Raw genomic sequence first — 22,668 nt, forward strand, 5'->3', positions numbered from 1 at the left:
GTAGGTGCGGTACTTTCCCAACGTTCCTCTTCTGACGACAAGATGCACCCTTGTGCGTTCCTTTCCCATCGGTTATCACCTGCGGAACGCAACTACGACATTGGCAACAGAGAGTTGTTGGCAGTGAAGTTAGCACTGGAGGAGTGGCGCCATTGGTTAGAGGGTTCGGGGGTACCTTTTATAGTTTGGACCGATCACAAGAATTTGGAATATATCAGAACCGCTAAGCGACTCAACTCCAGACAGGCGCGGTGGGCACTCTTTTTCGGACGTTTTGACTTCTCTCTCTCGACGCCCGGGTTCCAAGAATGTCAAACCCGATTCCCTTTCTCGCATTTTTGACCATTCCGAACGCCCATCCACTCCCGAGTACATCCTACCCGGGACCCTAGTGGTATCCACACTCACATGGGAGGTTGAATCGAGGGTCAAAACGGCCTTAGAAGGGGTAACGCCTCCGCCCGGTTGCCCGCCTAATCGGTTGTTTGTGCCGGAGGGGTGTCGGTCCGATGTTATTCGGTGGGGCCATTGCTCCAACGTAGCGTGTCATCCAGGAGTCAGCCGCACTAGCTTTTGGTTAAGCAACGCTTTTGGTGGCCACTGATGGCTCGTGACATTCACAGTTTTGTCTTGGCTTGCTCGGTTTGTGCCACTGGGAAGACTTCTAATCGACCCCAGATGGGTTACTCCAACCGCTGTCGGTCCCTTCGAGACCCTGGTCCCACATCGCGCTAGATTTTGTTACCGGCCTCCCGCCCTCCCAGGGCAAGACGGTGGTGTTGACCGTGGTGGACCGGTTCTCGAAGGCGGCTCATTTTATTCCCTTGCCTAAATTACCATCTGCCAAGGAGACAGCGGTAGCTGTCGTGGATCACGTCTTTCGCTTACATGGCCTGCCGATGGACGTAGTTTCTGACAGGGGGCCCCAATTTGTGTCCAAGTTTTGGCAAGAGTTTTGTAGGTTACTGGGAGCGAGTGTCAGCCTGTCTTCAGGGTTTCATCCCCAGAGCAACGGTCAAACGGAGAGGGCCAACCAAGATTTGGAGAGAGTGTTGCGATGTTTGGTTTCTAAGAATCCCTCTTCCTGGAGTCAACAACTCTCTATGGTTGAGTACGCTCACAATTCGTTGCCAGTGGCAGCTACGGGTCTCTCTCCGTTTGAGTGTAGTTTAGGTTACCAGCCACCTATCTTTCCCAGTACGGAGTCCGAGGTCACTGTTCCTTCCGCTCACGCTTTCATCCAGAGGTGCCGTCACGCATGGAGCAGAGCCCGTGAGACTCTTCTCCGGGTGGGGGCGCGCACCAAGGCTAAGGCCGATCGCCACCGGTCGAAGCCTCCGGTATACGTCGTTGGCCAAAGAGTGTGGCTTTCTACTAAGAACATTCCACTCCGATCCGTTTCGAACAAACTTGCCCCCAAATTTATCGGCCCGTTCAGAGTCACCAGGATCATTAGTCCGGTGGCGGTCCGGCTCAAGCTTCCTCCGGCGTATAGGAGAATTCATCCTACCTTTCATGTGTCTAAAATAAAACCTGTGTTTCAGGCACGCATTAACCCGCCGGTCCCGGTTCCCCCGCCGCCACGACTTGTTGATGGGGAACCCACCTTTTCTGTCAATTGTATTTTGGACTCTAGAAGGAGGGGACGCGGATTCCAGTACCTGGTGGACTGGGAGGGTTATGGCCCGGAGGAGAGAAGTTGGGTACCTGCTAGGGACATTCTGGATCACTCCCTTATCGATGATTTCAATCGACAGGTAAATTCGCCTGGGAACGCCAAGAGGCGTTCCTAGGGGGGTATTGTCACGGTTCATGAATCCACTGCCTCTCTTTTCTTTCTCTCTCTCTCTCTCTCTCTCTCTCTCTCTCCCGTGTTTGTGTGGGCGTGGTTCCCAATCTCGGCCTGATTGTCTGCGCCAGCTGGAACCACTTATCTTCCCTTTATATGTTCTGTAACCAGTGTTTCTTGTTGTCAGATCGTTGTTACTTCCCTGAGGTTGTGTCGTGTGTCTGTGCTCTTCTCTCGCCGCCCTTGTGTGGATTATCTGCTGTGCTCCTTCCTACCCATCCGGACACACTCCCTGGATTTCTCAGCACGCTATCATTGGAAGATGCGCCCTAGTCCCTGGGTCGGATTCCGTCTGAGTACAGTCTGTCTGTCCTGTTGCTGTTGTAAACTGTATTCATTAAACCATCGTTGCTTGCATCTTGCATCCGCCCTGTATTGTCACAATCCTAGGTATTCCTTAAAGAGGTGGGGTTTCAGGTGTCTCCGGAAGGTGGTGATTGACTCCGCTGTCCTGGCGTCGTGAGGGAGTTTGTTCCACCATTGGGGGCCAGAGCAGCTAACAGTTTTGACTGGGCTGAGCGGGAACTGTACTTCCTCAGTGGTACGGAGGCGAGCAGGCCAGAGGTGGATGAACGCAGTGCCCTTGTTTGGGTGTAGGGCCTGATCAGAGCCTGGAGGTACTGAGGTGCCGTTCCCCTCACAGCTCCGTAGGCAAGCACCATGGTCTTGTAGCGGATGAGAGCTTCAACTGGAAGCCAGTGGAGAGAGCGGAGGAGCGGGGTGACGTGAGAGAACTTGGGAAGGTTGAACACCAGACGGGCTGCGGCGTTCTGGATGAGTTGTAGGGGTTTAATGGCACAGGCAGGGAGCCCAGCCAACAGCGAGTTGCAGTAATCCAGACGGGAGATGACAAGTGCCTGGATTAGGACCTGCGCCGCTTCCTGTGTGAGGCAGGGTCGTACTCTGCGGATGTTGTAGAGCATGAAGCATGAACCTACAGGAACGGGCCACCTCCTTGATGTTAGTTGAGAACGACAGGGTGTTGTCCAGGATCACGCCAAGGTTCTTAGCGCTCTGGGAGGAGGACACAATGGAGTTGTCAACCGTGATGGCGAGATCATGGAACGGGCAGTCCTTCCCCGGGAGGAAGAGCAGCTCCGTCTTGCCGAGGTTCAGCTTGAGGTGGTGATCCGTCATCCACACTGATATGTCTGCCAGACATGCAGAGATGCGATTCGCCACCTGGTCATCAGAAGGGGGAAAGGAGAAGATTACTTGTGTGTCGTCTGCATAGCAATGATAGGCGAGACCATGTGAGGTTATGACAGAGCCAAGTGACTTGGTGTATAGCGAGAATAGGAGAGGGCCTAGAACAGAGCCCTGGGGGACACCAGTGGTGAGAGCGCGTGGTGAGGAGACAGATTCTCGCCACGCCACCTGGTAGGAGCGACCTGTCAGGTAGGACGCAATCCAAGCGTGGGCCGCGCCGGAGATGCCCAACTCGGAGAGGGTGGAGAGGAGGATCTGATGGTTCACAGTATCGAAGGCAGCCGATAGGTCTAGAAGGATGAGAGCAGAGGAGAGAGAGTTAGCTTTAGCAGTGCGGAGCGCCTCCGTGATACAGAGAAGAGCAGTCTCAGTTGAATGACTAGTCTTGAAACCTGACTGATTTGGATCAAGAAGGTCATTCTGAGAGAGATAGCGGGAGAGCTGGCCAAGGACGGCACGTTCAAGAGTTTTGGAGAGAAAAGAAAGAAGGGATACTGGTCTGTAGTTGTTGACATCGGAGGGATCGAGTGTAGGTTTTTTCAGAAGGGGTGCAACTCTCGCTCTCTTGAAGACGGAAGGGACGTAGCCAGCGGTCAGGGATGAGTTGATGAGCGAGGTGAGGTAAGGGAGAAGGTCTCCGGAAATGGTCTGGAGAAGAGAGGAGGGGATAGGGTCAAGCGGGCAGGTTGTTGGGCGGCCGGCCGTCACAAGACGCGAGATTTCATCTGGAGAGAGAGGGGAGAAAGAGGTCAGAGCACAGGGTAGGGCAGTGTGAGCAGAACCAGCGGTGTCTTTTGACTTAGCAAACGAGGATCGGATGTCGTCGACCTTCTTTTCAAAATGGTTGACGAAGTCATCTGCAGAGAGGGAGGAGGGGGGGGAGGATTCAGGAGGGAGGAGAAGGTGGCAAAGAGCTTCCTAGGGTTAGAGGCAGATCCTTGGAATTTAGAGTGGTAGAAAGTGGCTTTAGCAGCAGAGACAGAGGAGGAAAATGTAGAGAGGAGGGAGTGAAAGGATGCCAGGTCCGCAGGGAGGCGAGTTTTCCTCTATTTCCGCTCGGCTGCCCGGAGCCCTGTTCAGGTTCTTGACATTTTAAAGGTTAAGAAGGTGGACTTTGGCCTTTATAGCTATGGTAATTAATGACACTGCCAAGGTGGAGAGAAGGTCCAGGAAGATAGAAATCATAGTGGATGAGGCGCAGCGGTTCCTGGGGCTGAAAGATTTCTCAGCGAAGGAGTTACATGGAATATTGGAACAAGCCGTACCACCCTCTCAGGTCCTAGAGCCATACCACCCTCTCAGGTCCTAGAGCCATACCACTCTCTCAGGTCCTAGGGCCATACCACTCTCTCAGGTCCTAGAGCCATACCACCCTCTCAGGTCCTAGAGCCATACCACCCTCTCAGGTCCTAGAGCCATACCACCCTCTCAGGTCCTAGAGCCATACCACCCTCTCAGGTCCTAGAGCCATACCACTCTCTCAGGTCCTAGAGCCATACCACCCTCTCAGGTCCTAGAGCCATACCACCCTCTCAGGTCCTAGAGCCATACCACTCTCTCAGGTCCTAGAGCCATACCACCCTCTCAGGTCCTAGAGCCATACCACCCTCTCAGGTCCTAGAGCCATACCACTCTCTCAGGTCCTAGAGCCATACCACCCTCTCAGGTCCTAGAGCCATACCACCCTCTCAGGTCCTAGAGCCATACCACTCTCTCAGGTCCTAGAGCCATACCACTCTCTCAGGTCCTAGAGCCATACCACTCTCTCAGGTCCTAGAGCCATACCACTCTCTCAGGTCCTAGAGCCATACCACTCTCTCAGGTCCTAGAGCCATACCACCCTCTCGGGTCCTAGAGCCATACCACTCTCTCAGGTCCTAGAGCCATACCACTCTCTCAGGTCCTAGAGCCATACCACCCTCTCAGGTCCTAGAGCCATACCACTCTCTCAGGTCCTAGAGCCATACCACTCTCTCAGGTCCTAGAGCCATACCACCCTCTCAGGTCCTAGAGCCATACCACTCTCTCAGGTCCTAGAGCCGTACCACCCTCTCAGGTCCTAGAGCCATACCACCCTCTCAGGTCCTAGAGCCATACCACTCTCTCAGGTCCTAGAGCCATACCACTCTCTCAGGTCCTAGAGCCATACCACTCTCTCAGGTCCTAGAGCCATACCACTCTCTCAGGTCCTAGAGCCATACCACTCTCTCAGGTCCTAGAGCCATACCACCCTCTCAGGTCCTAGAGCCATACCACTCTCTCAGGTCCTAGAGCCATACCACCCTCTCAGGTCCTAGAGCCATACCACTCTCTCAGGTCCTAGAGCCATACCACCCTCTCAGGTCCTAGAGCCATACCACTCTCTCAGGTCCTAGAGCCATACAACCCTCTCGGGTCCTAGAGCCATACCACTCTCCCAGGTCCTAGAGCCATACCACCCTCTCGGGTCCTAGAGCCATACCACCCTCTCGGGTCCTAGAGCCATACCACCCTCTCGGGTCCTAGAGCCATACAACCCTCTCGGGTCCTAGAGCCATACCACTCTCTCAGGTCCTAGAGCCATACCACTCTCTCAGGTCCTAGAGCCATACCACCCTCTCGGGTCCTAGAGCCATACAACCCTCTCGGGTCCTAGAGCCATACAACCCTCTCGGGTCCTAGAGCCATACCACCCTCTCAGGTCCTAGATCCTGAGAAGGTAGATATGGAGAATTAAAAGATGGAAGAAGTTAGAGATTTGTTTGTTTTGGCAATGTACTATTTTTATTACGGTGGATTAAGTTAGTTTCCCTATTACGTACAGATATCTTTTTAACGTTTTGGGGGTGTTTCAACCCATCCAATTGGTGGCGACAATACACCATTTTGGGTTGTATTCGGCCATAAAACCCACAGAAGAAGAAGACACAGGGACGTGAAAGGGTATCAAGCCAGTGAAGCGTGGTTGGAAGAGCGAACTTGTTTGAAATGGAAAAGTGTTGCGGTAGCTTTTGATAAAGAAGAACATCAAGACGAAGCAGCTGCTTTATAAGTGGGATGCACTGTTGAGCGCTACATCCCGAGGGGTTCGTGCTGATTGTACAGAGATTGTGACAGCCGGTTAAATGGCGTCTCTTGACAAGGCGAGAACAAAATGTACAATACCAGTAAAAAGTGTTAAACAAATATATTTGAGATTCTTCAAAGTAGCCGGAGGATGTGTTGGTACCATTCTTTATTCATGGCTGTGTTCATAATACAGGCAACAGGCAAGCTGTGGTACAGTAGGACCTTTTTCAGAACGTATGTATTATGATAAGATAATGGCAAAACATGCATAGGTCTATGACATTTGAACTGTGGTCATCTAGAAAACATACTGTACTAGAAATACCTGTCATTAAATGTAGTCCTTTACTACTAATGAACAGCAACTTTATTATAATATTTGGCCATCAAAATGTCATGACATATTGTAACAAAGAGACTATACACAGTGTCAAAGTCCAAACCTTTGATCTTGTCAACCAATCACAACAGGTTAAGGAACGTTCCAGAGAGAGTGACTTCCGGTTTTGGGTGTGGGAGGTGAGCTGCTTGAGAGTGCTGTGAGATGTTGAAGTCACCAGCAGGGTACTTCCTAACACAGGCTTCCTTGTGTATTGTTACAGATAGATAAAAAACAATGCAGGTCTGTGGACAACTCTGCTCGGAGGGCTTCAGAGATGTGCCTGTGCATTTCACCACCAGGAGGAACATTAGTACATCTTATAAGCTAAAACAACAATGTATTCTCTTTCCTGATTTACTGAAATTAGATACCATTCTCTAGTGTAAACATCTCCAATCCAAAATTAAATCTAGAATCGGCTTCCTATTTCGCAAAACAAAGCATCCTTCACTCATGCTGCCAAACATGCCCTCATAAAACTGACCATCCTACCGATCCTCGACTTGGGCGATGTCATTTACAAAATAGCCTCCAACACTCTACTCAACAAATTGGAAGCAGTCTATCACAGTGCCATCTGTTTTGTCACCAAAGACCCATATACTACCCACCACTGCGACCTGTACGCTCTCGTTGGCTGGCCCTCACTTCATACTCGTCGCCAAACCCACTGGCTCTAAAAGTCTCTGCTAGGTAAAGCCCCGCCTTATCTTAGCTCACTGGTCACCATAGCAGCACCCACCCGTAGCACGCACTCTAGCAGGTATATTTCACTGGTCACCCCCGAAGCCAATTCCTACTTTGGCCGCCTTTTCTTCCAGTTCTCTGCTGCCAATGACTGGAACGAATTGCAAAAATCACTGAAGTTGGAGACTCATATCTCCCTCTCTAACTTTAAGCACCATCTGTCAGAGCAGCTCACAGATCACTGCACCTGTACATAGCCCATCTGTAAATAGCCCATCCAACTACCTCATCCCCATACTGTATTTATTTATTTATCTTGCTCCTTTGCACCCCAGTATCTCTACTTGCACATTCATTTTTTGCACATCTACCATTACAGTGTTTAATTGCTATTGTCACGCCCTGGTCGAAGTATTTTGTGTTTTTCTTTATGTATTTGGTCAGGCCAGGGTGTGACATGGGTTTTTGTATGTGGTGTGTAGCTTAGTGAGATTGTAGCTTAGTGGGGTGTTCTAGGAGAGTCTATGGTAGTCTGAAGTGGTTCTCAATCAGAGGCAGGTGTTTATCGTTGTCTCTGATTGGGAACCATATTTAGGCAGCCATATTCTTTGGTTGTATTGTGGGTGATTGTCCTGAGTGTCTTGATGTCCTTGTTTGATGTTAGTCGACACAAGTATAGGCTGTTTTCGTTTAGTTTATTGTTTTTGTAGTGTTCGTGTTTACGTTTCTTGGATGGATCGCAATCGACACGCTGCAGTTTGGTCCGACTCTTCTTCACCATATTAAAACCGTGACAGCTATATTGTAATTACTTCGCCAACATGGCCTATTTATTGCCCTACCTCCCTTATCTTACCTCATTTGCACACAATGTATATAGACATTTTTTTCCTACTGTATTATTGACTGTATAGTTGTTTATTCCATGTGTTACTCTGTGTTGTATGTGTCGAACTGTTTTGCTTTATCTTGGGCAGGTCGCAGTTGTAAATGAGAACTTGTTTTCAACTAGCCTACCTAGTTAAATAAAGGTGAAATAAAAATAGTGTCTGTATTCCCCCCTATATTTTAAGCAGATCTCTACCGGTGGACCTGCCGGGCCAGCACCTAGCATGTTTCTGCTGTTCAGATTCCTCCATTGAGGACTGCATTGAACTGTTTGTCAATGTTAAATGTAAAAGAAAATGTCACAACTACTATGGCTAGCGTGATAGAACACTGATTCAGATAACCATGTCACCTGTCAAAAGGATTTTCTCCTCAATTCATTGTGACTATTAGGTTTTTCTCTCTCTTTTGCAGTTCAATAAGCAAAGGTGTTGGGTGCTCTTATGTGTCAGCAGCAAGACCCAACCTTAATTTGGCAAGGAAGCCTGCTCAAGTAAATAAAATACAGGCTAACCTGTAAAAAGCTTGGTTTGTATTGATCTGGTTTTATAACAGTATAACCTTCAATAATCTTTATGTGTTGTCTTAAGGGTCACAAATGACCCGCCACTATGTTTGACCCCAGGGCCCAGAAGACATGCAGTTGCCCAGGACATCGCCTCAACATTCTACATGTTCATCACACCAGCCATCGGAAAAATCATCCTGGAGATGAAAAATTTGGAGAGTTTCCGATAATATGGAGACAACTGGAAAAGGATGGATGAGATTGACCTGCGTGCCTACATACATGCCACGATGCCACTGAAAATCTTTCACACTTTCTCAAGATTGCAACGATTTGATAACCATGAGTCAAGACCTGAAAGACGTGCGAGAGACAAACTGGCGGCCATAAGAGAGGTCTGGGAAGAGTGGATGGAGCCATAAGAGAGGTCTGGGAGAAGTGGGTGGAGCCATAAGAGAGGTGTGGGTGGAGTGTCTGCCGTACCTCTACAACCCTGGGCCTGAAGTAACAGTGGATGAGCAACTGGTTCCAGTCAGAGGTAAATTTTTATTTTTATATCTGTAATGTAAGTTATTTTCACTGTTCATTTTATTATGTATTGCTGTAATATCATATCATGTTCTTCACGTTTTTATTTTGTATATATCTTATTTTATTCTTATTTATTGTTGTTGTTTATACACCTTGTGGGTGGGGTAATGGTTAAAAAAATGGGAGAAGACTAGTATGTTGTAGTTGAATTCCTAATTGTACAGTATATAAGAACATATCACTATGTTGCTAAAAAGGTTCATGACTTATTGTTTCCCTTCAGTAAAATGCATTCAAAACTACTTTCTACACATTTCTGCTACTTTCTAAGTGCTATAACTTGTTTTTTTTTCTCACACATATGCAGTACCTTTAGCAATAATAATAATAATAAACCTCTACTTTAGTAAAGAAAATAATTATGACATGGTGTGTTGTAATAAAAAAATTAGTGGTGTCCACTGATTAAATACAGTCTTTCTGCATTGTGAAGAGGGAAAACCCAAATATTCACAAAGTTTGTGATGAATGACAGGTTGTTTCTTCATGCAAAATAGATTTGGGGTTTAAAATTCAACTAAGCTGCTTTATTTTAGGGTTTTAGTAAAGGCCCGTCATTTTTTACCCTTAGGACAAGGGGAGTATACAGAATGTTAAGACTACACAAGGGTTAATGCAACTAAATTTATTTTTTTATTTAGCCCGGCCAAGTTGTCGACAGCCTCTGTCAGTGCCCCCACCCTTGTACCGACCTCTGTGAGTGCCTCAATCCTTCCTCTGGCCTCTGTGAGTGCCTCAACCTTCCTCTGGCCTCTGTGAGTGCCTCAACCTTCCTCTGGCCTCTGTGAGTGTCCCTACCCGTCTTCTTTGAGTGCCCCAATCCCTGCACCTGTGTCTGTAAGTGGCATTTGACCTACTACATCATGCACTGTTGTCATTTTAGAACTAATACAGAGAACTTACATCAATCAAAATATGATGGAGAAAAACAATTGTGTGTCGTGTTTTAAATATCACATGACTGTATTGTCGGTATTCATATACATTTTTGTTCTTTATTTCCTTTGTCATTTCAGCATGATGTGCCTAGGAAGCCTGTTTGTGTAACCTGCCAAGATTTTAAATACTATTTACTCTCAAATAATTTTCATATCAGGTTATATAATAATCTTCTTCCATTTCCCCTTTTTCTCTGCCCCTGTTCAGCTCTGCTACAGCCCCTGTGAAGACCACCACTGCCTCTGCTGTCTCTCAGGGCACAGCCAGCTCTGCTACAGCCCCTGTGAAGACCACCACTGCCTCTGCTGTCTCTCAGGGCACAGCCAGCTCTGCTACAGCCCCTGTGAAGACCACCACTGCCTCTGCTGTCTCTCAGGGCACAGCCAGGTCTGCTACAGCCTCTGTGAAGACCACCACTGCCTCTGCTGTCTCTCAGGGCACAGCCAGCTCTGCTACAGCCCCTGTGAAGACCACCACTGCCTCTGCTGTCTCTCAGGGCACAGCCAGCTCTGCTACAGCCTCTGTGAAGACCACCACTGCCTCTGCTGTCTCTCAGGGCACAGCCAGCTCTGCTACAGCCCCTGTGAAGACCACCACTACCTCTGCTGTCTCTCAGGGCACAGCCAGCTCTGCTACAGCCTCTGTGAAGACCACCACTGCCTCTGCTGTCTCTCAGGGCACAGCCAGCTCTGCTACAGCCTCTGTGAAGACCACCACTGCCTCTGCTGTCTCTCAGGGCACAGCCAGCTCTGCTACAGCCCCTGTGAAGACCACCACTACCTCTGTTGTCTCTCAGGGCACAGCCAGCTCTGCTACAGCCCCTGTGAAGACCACCACTACCTCTGTTGTCTCTCAGGGCACAGCCAGGTCTGCTACAGCCTCTGTGAAGACCACCACTGCCTCTGCTGTCTCTCAGGGCACAGACAGGTCTGCTACAGCCTCTGTGAAGACCACCACTGCCTCTGCTGTCTCTCAGGGCACAGACAGGTCTGCTACAGCCTCTGTGAAGACCACCACTGCCTCTGCTGTCTCTCAGGGCACAGACAGGTCTGCTACAGCCTCTGTGAAGACCACCACTGCCTCTGCTGTCTCTCAGGGCACAGACAGGTCTGCTACAGCCTCTGTGAAGACCACCACTGCCTCTGCTGTCTCTCAGGGCAGCTCTAGCCAAGCTAGAGCCTCTGTAAGTGCTCCCCTCCTTCTATTGCCTTTATGAAGAACCTTAGTACATAACACACCATTGTTTCTTAATGAACTAATATTACTACATCCATTAAAACATGGCAGAAACAAAATTGTGTCAGTGTTTAGATTTGATTAAGATATTGTGAGTAATCATATGAATTTTTTGTTTTTGTCTTATTTTGCATTCTGTTCTGTTTTTCATTTTCAGGAGAGCTGATTGGTGTGTGGACTACCTGCTCAGGCCGACTGGGAAGACCATGCAGGAGGAAATGGACCCAGACTAGGAGAATAATTTTGAGCACTATGCAATTGACCCCACAGTTGGTAGTCTTCTGGATGACTTTACCACCACCTCCAGTGCCAAATCTGCTGCCACCAGTACCTGGCCTGCTTCACCCACAGCCCAGTCTGATGCCAGCCAACTCCAACCATGCATAAAACTTGATTTGTATGATAAGTGGCAACGTGTCACTAGTTTCCATATAGACTCTCCTGTACTCCAGACCTTTTTTATCTTTCTAAAATCAGATTGAGCATAAATCCACAGTTGCTCTTGTGTGTCACAAATCCCTCCCTTCCTTCCCACCGCGCACACACTGGTTGAATCAACCAGCGATATAAAGTGTATGCTGTTGGATAATTTTCTGTTTAATTTGGATGGGGGCGATTTAAAGCCTATCAGTAGGGCCTATAATAGAACATCAACCATTCATGTGTTTGATCTTGTAACACGGCTGTAGGAACTTCTAACGCGGCGGCATGGGATTTGTCGGATGTAAAGTCAGGTGGTTTCGTTGCATCCAATGGCAGTGTAGGCGATAAGGTTACACCAGAGTTGTAGTTCCACCTCCGAAACCGCCAAAACAACCGCTATGCGGGTGTCAACCAACGCAAATCTGATTGAATCAAGCCCTAGAACATGTTTGCTGGGATGTTTTCATATGTTTGGATCCTGTTGTGTTATTCACTCAGAATCAGTCAGTTGCCATACCCACTCATTACCTTGGGCTCCTAGGGGTTGTGTGTGTGTGTGTGTGTGTGTGTGTGTGTGTGTGTGGTTTCACATTTGTCATTAATAAACATTTCTATATTTCAACCAATTCTTTGAATGACTTTCGATTGTAGGTCCATCATTCTTCACTTTTTAATTACTAAAATATGTGGCTCTGATTGTCATACATGTATGTCCCACTGGACACACACTGGTTGAATCAATGTTGTTTCCACGTCATTTCAATAAAACTTCTTGGAACCAACGTGGAATAGACATTGAATTAATGTCTGTGCCCTGTGCTATGTGATGTATTTATAATTATATCAGGTAATATGCAGTCCACAGGAAACTGCAACAGCTAACGGATCATTTCAAATCCTAATTGCATAAACAAGGCAACGGGAATATAGTCCAGTAATAAACCAACCTCATTAGAACAACATATGTTATGATTATGCTATCATAATCCTTCCAGAAACTCAGGTGATCTTAAATTCCCCAATGTGAAAAATAGTTCTTAAGACTTTTGGAGACTATAGTGGTTGTTAGGAAATTGTATTTCTGCCGTTATGTGGGCGAGTGGGAATTTGAACTGGTGAACTTCTGGTCCAGGCTTCCCCTTCCTCAAACAGGAAAAAACAAAATGTTCATTGTTTTTCAGCTTACAATAATAAATAATGAACACAGATATTATGAATAAGAACGATCAATTGTTCCTCTCCTTTACATACTATTGTTCCACAGCTTTGGTGCAGAGCAACTTACAGTAGTGAGTGCATACATTTTTGTATTTTTTCATACTGGTTCCCCGTTGGTATTGAACCCACAACCCTGCCATTGCAAGTGCTCTACCTACTGAGCCACATGGATAAACATGTATGACAAATGCCATTTTGACTCACTGAATCCTTTTGCTTATTACTGCAGTGGTTTTCAACATGAGGTTGGTGTTCCCACATATCAGTATTCCCCTGTGGGTACTTGGCCCAGGCCTATCCACCTGGGATACTTGGTAAGACTCATAGGAACATAGGCCTACTGTTAAACTGGACATGAGAAGGTACTTCAGGAAGTATACTCTGAGGCAGAGTAAGATGTTATTAGGGGTACAGAAAAACTATTTACAGAACAAAATCTTAACTGTCATTCCTATCTTACCTCAGAAATCAAAGACAAGGGCAACTACTACCGCGCCTGCTATTATCTGCCTGCTTATTGTTTTGGTCCTTGTTTTCCTGAATAAAATGAACATAAATACTATGTTGTATAGTAGTCCAATCTACACTGAACTAAAATAGCCATGCATCATGTAAAGTGTTTTCAGGAGCTGAAATAAAACATCCCAGAAATTGTCCAAATGCAAAAAAAAGCTTATTTCTCTCAAATTTGGTGCACAAATTTATTTACAGCTTTGTTAGTGAGCATTTCTTCTTTGCAAAGATAATCCATCCACCTAACAAGTTTAGCACATCAAGAAGCTGATTAAACACAGGTGCACATTTTGTTGGGGACAATAAAAGGCCACCGTAAAATGTGCAGTTTTGTCATACAACACTATACCACAGATGCAATTGGCATGCTGACTGCAGGAATTTCCACCAGAGCTGTTACCAGAGAATTTCATGTTCATTTCTCTATCATAAGCCACCTACAAAGCTGTTTTAGAAAATTTGGCAGTACGCCCAACCGGCCTCACAAATGCTACATGTATGGCGTTGTGTGGGCGAGCGGTTTGTTCATGTCAACATTGGGAACAGAGTTCCCCATGGTGGCGGTGGGGTTATTATTTGGGCAGGCATAAGCTACGAACAACGAACACAATTGTTTTTTATCAATGGCAATTGGAATGCACAGAGATACTTTGACGAGATCCTTTGGCCCACTGTTGTGCCATTCATCCGCCACCATCACCTCATGTTTCAGCATGATAATGCACGGCCCCATGTCGCAAGGATCTGTACACAATTCTTGGAAGCTGAAAAAATTCCAGTTCTTCCATGGCCTGCATACTCACCAGACATGTCACCCATTGAGCATGTTTGGGACACTCTGGATCGACGTGTACGACAGCTTGCTCCAGTTTCCGCCAAGTCTGGTGATCAGACCAGATACTGATTGGTATTTTGAATCCACACACACTTTTTTTTAAGGTATCTATGACCAACAAATGCATATCTATATTACCAGTCATGTGAAATCCAACGATTATAGGCCATAATGAATTTAGTTGACTGATTTCCTTATATGAACTGTAACTCAGTAAAGTCTTTGAAATTGTTGCATGTTGCATTTATTTGTTAGTTCAGTATATATAAAACCACACCATGATTCACAGAAAAGTTATAGTTGTTTCTTGACCATTGTAACTAAAAAATTATAGTAACTTTATTGTTACCTATAAATTATTTGAGTAACACACTAAACCAACAGTTAAGTCTACTTAGAGATGACTTTATCATCTATAGGAGCCTTATTTTATTATAATGATTTTATGTTGGACAATTATCTGTATCCAGCAAATGTTCAACTGATAAAAAATGGCAGTGGTCAGGATCATGCTTGTCTTTATGGCCTAACTGTCAGTGAACATGACAGAATGGGACAGAGCCTTTGCATGTATTTGTATTTATTATGGATCCACATTCACCAAGGCAGCTACTCTTCCTGGGGTCCAGCAAAATTAAGGCAGTTTATACCATTTTAAAAACACTACAATACATTCACAGATTTCACAACACACCGTGTGCCCTCAGGCCCCTACTCCACCACTACCACATATCTACAGTACTAAATCCATGTGTATGTGTGTGTATGGTATGTTATTGTGTGTGTATGTATGCATGTGTCTACATCTATGTTTGTGTTGCTTCACATTTCCTGCTGTTCCATAAGGTGTTTTTTTTATCTGATTTTTAAATCTAAATTTACTGCTTGCATCAGTTACTTGATGTGGAATAGAGTTCCATATAGTCATGGCTCTATTTAAGTAACAGTTCCGTTTCTGGGGTTTGTAAAAAATATTGTCTCTCGAGTGCTGGTCTTCAGTTGCGCTCAGTGACAATCGGAGACAGGGTACAGTGGGCAGCATGCCAAGAACTTGGCCAGCAAAATGTGAAAGTAGACGGTGAGTTTCGGTTTCCAAATCGCAACGTCAGGGCAATAGTACCCTGGACCACATACACATCCTCAGCGAAAGTAGTTGCTAAATTTCAGTTTCCAAATCCCAACGTCAAGGCCATAGCACCCGGGAACATATAAATATTCCCAGCTCATACCGACCAATATAACAACACCAACAGGTCATTTGTTCTTCAACAGCATTTTGTTATTTTGTTCTTCAACATTCTTTAGCATTTGTTCTCCAACATTGAGGACCATGAATACAGGTACTGTAGGCAATACTTTTAATTTATTTTGTTTATTTTATCCTGTATAGTTTTTGTTTTGTTTATTTACATAATGGCAGTAGGCCTAGGCATATGTATGTGCATTCATCTGGAAAGTTATTTATTAAGTCCCATCTGCACTTTCTGACCAGTCCTGATCTGTGTGTGTGTGTGTGTGCGTGTTTGTGTTGCGCAGACTGGATGCCCCCCCTGTGGTCAGAGTGTTTTGAGGAGATGTTGGATGTGGAGCTGGGCAGCAGTGACCAGTGGGCTTTCCACTTCAACTACGGCCTGACAGAAACACTCACCAAGGAGGAGAGGAGGAGAAGATGGCGGGTGTACAGCCACTGTGCCAACGGACAGTACGTTTTTCCCTTACTATAAGTATAATTATAATAGGCCTGTGATTTGCCCATAGAGAATGACAGAAGCCTCTAGTTGCCAAAATGCCCTATTAGCATGGGCAGCGCCATTGAGGGCTTCCCTAATTTTAATCTAGTCAACTGGGTGGGGCTTCCAACTTCATTGGCTGATCCCTCCTGGTGACCCTGTTGTAGAGCCCTGCACGTGCATGAATTTTAAGCCCGATCCCTACCCATGCCTGTGACATTCAGGCCCTGCCCTATGCAGTCCCGATTGCTTTTGCCAAATTTAAAGCCCGGCCCTGCCCGAAACCCGAAATACAGAGATAACTTCCACCATTAGTCATTCCATTAGCTGCTCCTCTATGTCTGTCACTCGCTCCCTCCACACAGGCAGGTCGCTCTGCATGCACTCTTCTCATGGCGGCTCTGGTGCGTTTGTAAATTCACACTGGCTATCTACTCCGATTTCAGAGCACTCTGGTCTGAATGTACCAGAGCGCAGAATAATTGATGAATTTAGGAAGTGCAACACCTAAATATGACTTGTGTCATTAAACATCGGCAAAAAACATCATTAAATTGTTGCCAGCAGCGCAGTTACAGTCACTAATGCTCTAGATAACATGAAAGCTTAACCAGCTCTGCTAGGCGAGTAAAATGGCCAGTGTGAGTGTTCTCTCATTTGTGTCTGGAAGTAGCTAGCAAGGTAGACACATTTTGCTAGTTAGCTTGGGGGTTTGACTGCGGTTGTGAGGTCAGAACGCTCGAATGAACCCTACTCCTGTCCAGAGCGTCCAGTGTGTGCTCTGAACGCTCTGAGAGCAAAAAGTTCCGAATTGACTAACAGACAATCTGACAACTCTAACACAGTTACAAAGATGAGCCCTCTATCAATCTCTATGGATTTGCCCCGATATGGCTCCACAAAGAGCTAAGCGGCTCACAGATTTAGAAGATTGGCACTGCAGAACCACAATGTGGAAACAAACCACTTGTCTTCAACTCCTTCTGTTGACTTGGACATGATGGAACTCCATGCCAATAGATATGCTCTCATTGTAATGCTCCCTCCTTCTCTCTCTCCCCCGTCTAACTCTCTCCCTCAGGTTCCAGTGTGGTGAGTGTTCTAAGACATGGCCGTCGGCACGGGTGGTGGTAGTGTTCCGTTATCGGCTGTGGGATGAGACAGGCCGGGGGACAGTCCTGATGCGGCCTTTCGGCCAGGCATGCAGACGCTGCCGGGAAGAGTTTGAACTTCCAGGCTTTTCAAAGAATGAGGTGGAAGAGGCACTGCTTCGGCTGTTTGTAAAGATTAGGAAGAACTGCTACGGAGAGGAGGAGGAGGAGGAAGAGGAGGAGGAAGGGTCAGAAGTATCAGAGAAGGTGTGGAAGAGGCCCCATGAGAAAGCCCTGTGTGAGGCCTGCAGACTGGGAATCTGCTGTCAAGAACAGTAGAGGAGAGAGAGAGAGAGAGAGAGAGAGAGAGAGGGGGGGGGGGGTCACATAGCCTAATGTTGTCTAGAATTCCTTGTAAAAATATTAAAAACAGCCCTATCTATAATGTTGTGCTATGGACTTTAGAGTTGTGTAATAAACATGTATTATGTGTAATAAACAAAATCGGAAGACTTTCATGTGCTTTGAGTTTTTTTTTTTTACTTCTACAGTTTGCAAATTTGAACGATTTGGACAAGTTTGAGGAATTTTTAAAAACAACTTTTCTACCCATCTCTGATAAAGGAAGACAAGGAGACAGAGACATGTATTGAACAATCAGGTGTAAATGGCCAGCGACAACTTGTGCTGCTCATGCGTATGATGCCTTTTCCTGCCAGCAACAACAGAAACAGCAGCATCTCGCATCATCACTGAGAAGAACTGAGATTGGAGAGAGAAAGAAAGAAGGAGATGATGGTGGGGAGTCGAGAAGGAAAATTATGAAATAACGGTATTATGAATGTTTGTATGTCCAACTGATGTTCAAGTGAATCGATGTTTGTAAGTAGCTTGATAGCTAAGTAGCTAATGATGGGTGTTAGCTATCAGCTAGATGCTGCCACTGCTGTCATTAGCTAGCTAGCTGTTAGCCAGTTGTAGCTAAATAGCTAGAATTATAATGATTTGACAAGGCTGAATTGAGGCCCACCAAGACAGACACTAGCTGTTAAAATAAACCACAGCCCTAGCATCAGCTTGAACCAGCATAACTTGGCATCGCGTTTAACTACACTACAGACATTCACGTCAGCCAGATGTAGCTAGCTAGCAGAACGGTGGCAGCTAGCCATGTAGCTATGACTAGCTATTATTGTTAGCTAGTCATAAATGGCTTGGTCGTAGCTAGCGAACAAGTGAGCAAGTCTGTCCATACTGACCTGGTGAAAGAGCCAGACAGCACCAAATAAAGCCACAAGCCAAAGTTAATGGTATTAGCCGTAGGCTACATGTCAGGTGGCCGCATGGACAGACGACGATATAGCTAACTACAGTACGTTAGAGAAGTCAGGTTGACAGACTATGTGCACTAGCCAGCTAACTTCTCTTTGTCTAGAGTCTGACACTTTTACACTGTATTGTTCTTGGTACTTATCCCTGGTGTGAAAATGTAAGTAGCTGGCTGGCAACTTATTGTGTTTAGCCAACTTCATTATAATACGCTAATAAACACTTTGTGTGTGATACATTTTGTATTATGAAGCTATGTGTTATAAACACAAGCTGTCTGTTATAAACACAACATGCCACCAAAAGCCAGTGGTTGTTAATTATATTTTTTGTCAATGGAAAACTGATTATTGGTTTGAGGATGCTGCAATAATGTGAGGGGAGAGAGGGAGGCGAAGTGTGCTGGAAGCAGCTGAAGCTGTGTGGAGTTGAGAGTAGAACAGACAGCGTGACCTATAAACTATCAGTAGCCCCCCACCTACACACACACACACACACACACACACACACCCTCCCTGTCTACAGCAGACTTACTGGAGCAGAAAATGGTGGAACACAGAGACTGTTTATAAATGATGGGGTCTGTGGATCCAGATACTGTAGCTTATATAGTATACATGGCAATTAATATTAACCCTATTCAGTTAATCAGTAACTTAGTAATTTTGGATGTTTCATAAATGGATAGATTAGTTGATTGATTAATTGACCCCCCACCCACCGTCTCTCTCTCTTTCTCTCTCTCTCTGCAGGGTGAGGGTGTGGGCCATGTCTGAGCTGTGAATAGTGGAGGAGAGGAAGAGGAGGTGTAGGAGAGGAAGAGGAGGTGAGGACTGAATAGCGGAGGTAAGTGTTTATTATTATCAAAGATTCAAATTAGTGATGAATTATTACATGAATGTATTGTATTATTCCATATACAGTACAACTCATTCCAGGGTTTTTCTTTATTTTTACTATTTTCTTGTAAAATAATAGTGACAACATCAAAAATATGAAATAACACATATGGAATCATGTAGTAACCAAAAAGGTGTTAAACAAATCAAAATATATTTTATATTTGAGATTCTTCAAAGTAGCCACCCTTTGCCTTGATGACAGCTTTGCACACTCTTGGCATTCTCTCAACCAGCTTCATGAGTTAGTCACCTGGAATGCATTTCAATTAACAGATGTGCCTTGTTAAAAGTTCATTTGTGGAATTGTTTTCCTTAATATGTTTGAGCCAATCAGTTGTGTTGTGACAAGGTAGGGTTGGTATACAGAAGATAGCCCTATTTGGTAAAATAGCAAGTCCATATTATGGCATGGATAGCTCAAATAAGCAAAGAGAAACGACAGTCCTTCATTACTTTAAGACATGAAGGTCAGTCAATCCGTAACATTTCAATAACTTTGAAAGTTTCTTCAAGTGCAGTCGCAAAAACCATCAAGCACTATGATGAAACTGGCTCTCATTAAGACCACCACAGGAAAGGAAAACTTTCAGAGGATAAGTTCATTAGAGTTACCAGCCTCAGAAATTGCAGCCCAAATAAATGCTTCACAGAGTTCAAGTAACAGACATATTTCAACATCAACTGTTCAGAGGAGACTGCATGAATCAGGCCTTCATGGTCAAATTGATGCAGACACCACTACTAAAGGACACCAACAAGACTTGCTTGGGCCAAGAAACACGACCAATGGACATTAGACCGGTGGAAATCTGTCCTTTGGTCTGATGAGTCCAAATTTGAGATTTTTGGTTCCAACCGCCATGTCTTTGTAAGACGCATAGTAGGTAAACGGATGATCTCTGCATGTGTGGTTTCCACCGTGAAGCATGGAAGAGGAGGTATGATGGTGTGGGGGTGCTTTGCTGGTGATACTGTCTGTGATTTATTTAGAATTCAAGGCACACTTAACCAGCATGGCTACCACAGCATTCTGCAGCAATACACCATTCCATCTGGTTTGCGCTTAGTGGGACTATCATTTGTTTTTTAACAGGACAGTGACCCAACACACCTCTAGGCTGTGTAAGGGCTATTTGACCAAGAAGGAGAGTGAAGGAGTGCAGCCTCAGATGACCTGGCCTGAATACTTTCAAACTGCACTGTATCCTGAGTGTACAAAACATATAGAGCGTGTGAGCATGTGGCCTGAGCAGACATTCAACTTCTTGATGCACCCATTCCATACCGGGATCATTTTCGTCAACATCCGCTGAATTGCAGAGCGCCAAATTCAAATTAAATTACTAAAAATATTTAATTTTCATGAAATCACGGGTGCAATATAGCAAAACACAACTTAGCTTGTTGTTAATCCACCTGGCGTGTCAGATTTCATTAAAGCTTTTCGGCGAAAGCATACCAAGCGTTTATGTAAGGACATCTCTCTCAGCAGACAAAACATTACAAACAGCCAAGTAGATTGGTCACGAAAGTCAGAAAAGCAATAAAATGAATCGCTTACCTTTGATGATCTTCGGATGTTTGCACTCACGAGATTCCCAGTTACACAATAAATGTTCCTTTTGTTCCATAAAGATTATTTTTATATCCAAAATACCTCCATTTGTTTGGCGCGTTTTGTTCAGAAATCCACAGGCTCGAGCGGTCACGACCGGGCAGACGAAAATTCCAAATAGTATCCATAAAGTTCGTAGAAACATGTGAAACGTTTTTTATAATCAATCCTCAGGTTGTTTTTACAATATATAATCAATAATATCTCAACCGGGACTGTAGCTTCTTCAATAGTAGAGAGAGAGAAAATGTCTGCTCCAAGCTGTTGCGCATGCAAAAAGCTGCTGGCACCCAGCCGTCCAATGACGCAATGTGATCTTTCTCGCTCATTTTTCGAAATAAAAGCCTGAAACTATGTCTAAAGACCATGGGGAAACCATAGGAAAAGGAATCTGGTTGATATCCCTTTAAATGGAGCGAAGGCAGGCAATATCAGTTCTGTTATACTCACAGACAATATTTTGACCGTTTTGGAAATTTTAGAATGTTTTCTATCCTAATCGGACAATTATATGCATATTCTAGATTCTGGGCCTGAGAAATAGGCAGTTTCATTTGGGTACGTTTTTCATCCAAACATCAAAATTACTGCCCCTTACTGCCCCCTACACTCAACAGGTTTGAACAGAAAACACAAAAAACGTAAAGCAAAGTACTTCTTTTACTTTGAGGTGCTATGGTTTTTAGGGCTTTTAAGCTGCAACTACTGTACCAAAAGTCTGTGAATTATGTCATTGTACATACATTGGAGACAGGCTGTCACTTAAGTATTGTGATCAGTTTGTATTACCTTGTTTAATTTAATTGAATTAAAATATAGTGGCTGGTGGTGGTCTACTTGGGCAAAGTGGATCCACGAGAGACTGAAGTGAGATGAGTGGAATCCCCACACTCACCTCAGAGAAGTGTCTGATGCTCTCCCAGCCACCCATTCCCAATCTCATCTCTACGCTGACCAATAACCTCCATTGAATCTTAGCTATAATAACAAACAAGGAATAATAATGACTATAAAATTGTAGGAAATCGAAAGGCACCATGATAGGGACAACTTATAATATGGTTATTATGTGCTAAAGGAACAAGGATTTCCTTGTTACTAAAGCCAATTCTAAAGTAGAGTTTCACCAGGTCCTCTTAACTCAGGCATATCAATTGTGGCGCACACCTTTTTGGTTACTACATGATTCCATATGATTTATTTCATAGTTTTGATGTCTTCACTATTATTCTACAATGTAGAAAATAGTAAAAATAAAGAAGAACCCTTGAATGAGTAGGTGTGTCCAAACGTTTGACTGGTACTGTATGTTATTAACACACACACACATATATATATATAAATTCTGAATGATAAAGGTGATTAATTGTGCTGAATGATTCCAGTGCGACGCCCCCTGTAGGGCAGTGATGGGGAACACAGCCACTAAGTTCCGGAAGGCTCTAGTCAGCGGGGACGAGGCGTTGGCATGGCAACTGTACGAGGGCAACAGCCAGTTCAGAGAGGGGCTGGACCCCAACGCGTCCTACGGAGAGACCTACCACCACAACACACCCCTCCACTACACCTGCAGGCACGCCATGACACGCCTGCTCAGGTAACACCCCTTAGATATGTTTCAGGGATACAGGGAGCGATGGAGAGAGAAGAAGAGAGTTCCAGTGTGTTAGCAGTC

General features: G+C 45.3%; 3 protein-coding genes across 3 annotated transcripts in view; all 3 read left to right on the plus strand.

The window, feature by feature from the left end:
• Positions 1 to 10,179: 10,179 nt before the first annotated feature.
• On the plus strand, positions 10,180 to 12,273 carry LOC127909821 (pneumococcal serine-rich repeat protein-like). The gene is made up of 3 exons (XM_052471857.1): positions 10,180 to 10,205; positions 10,309 to 11,284; positions 11,495 to 12,273. The coding sequence occupies exons 1-3, from the start codon at positions 10,180 to 10,182 to the stop codon at positions 11,501 to 11,503; spliced, it is 1,011 nt and encodes a 336-aa protein (XP_052327817.1). The 3' UTR covers positions 11,504 to 12,273.
• Positions 12,274 to 15,483: 3,210 nt separating this feature from the next.
• LOC118399071 (receptor-transporting protein 3-like) lies at positions 15,484 to 17,507 on the plus strand. Its single transcript, XM_035794828.2, has 3 exons — positions 15,484 to 15,666; positions 15,863 to 16,028; positions 17,138 to 17,507. The coding sequence occupies exons 1-3, from the start codon at positions 15,657 to 15,659 to the stop codon at positions 17,484 to 17,486; spliced, it is 525 nt and encodes a 174-aa protein (XP_035650721.1). The 5' UTR covers positions 15,484 to 15,656; the 3' UTR covers positions 17,487 to 17,507.
• A 323-nt stretch (positions 17,508 to 17,830) lies between these two features.
• LOC118398982 (ankyrin repeat and IBR domain-containing protein 1-like) overlaps positions 17,831 to 22,668 on the plus strand; it is a 26,889-nt gene continuing 22,051 nt past the window's right edge. Inside the window, exons 1-3 of the mRNA XM_052472372.1 lie at positions 17,831 to 17,979; positions 19,229 to 19,322; positions 22,379 to 22,590. Of these exons, the coding sequence (XP_052328332.1) occupies positions 22,403 to 22,590 (188 nt within the window). The 5' untranslated portion in view covers positions 17,831 to 17,979; positions 19,229 to 19,322; positions 22,379 to 22,402. The remainder of the gene's footprint in view (positions 17,980 to 19,228; positions 19,323 to 22,378; positions 22,591 to 22,668) is intronic.

Source organism: Oncorhynchus keta, chromosome 20, assembly GCF_023373465.1.
Source record: "Oncorhynchus keta strain PuntledgeMale-10-30-2019 chromosome 20, Oket_V2, whole genome shotgun sequence".
NCBI lineage: Eukaryota > Metazoa > Chordata > Actinopteri > Salmoniformes > Salmonidae > Oncorhynchus > Oncorhynchus keta.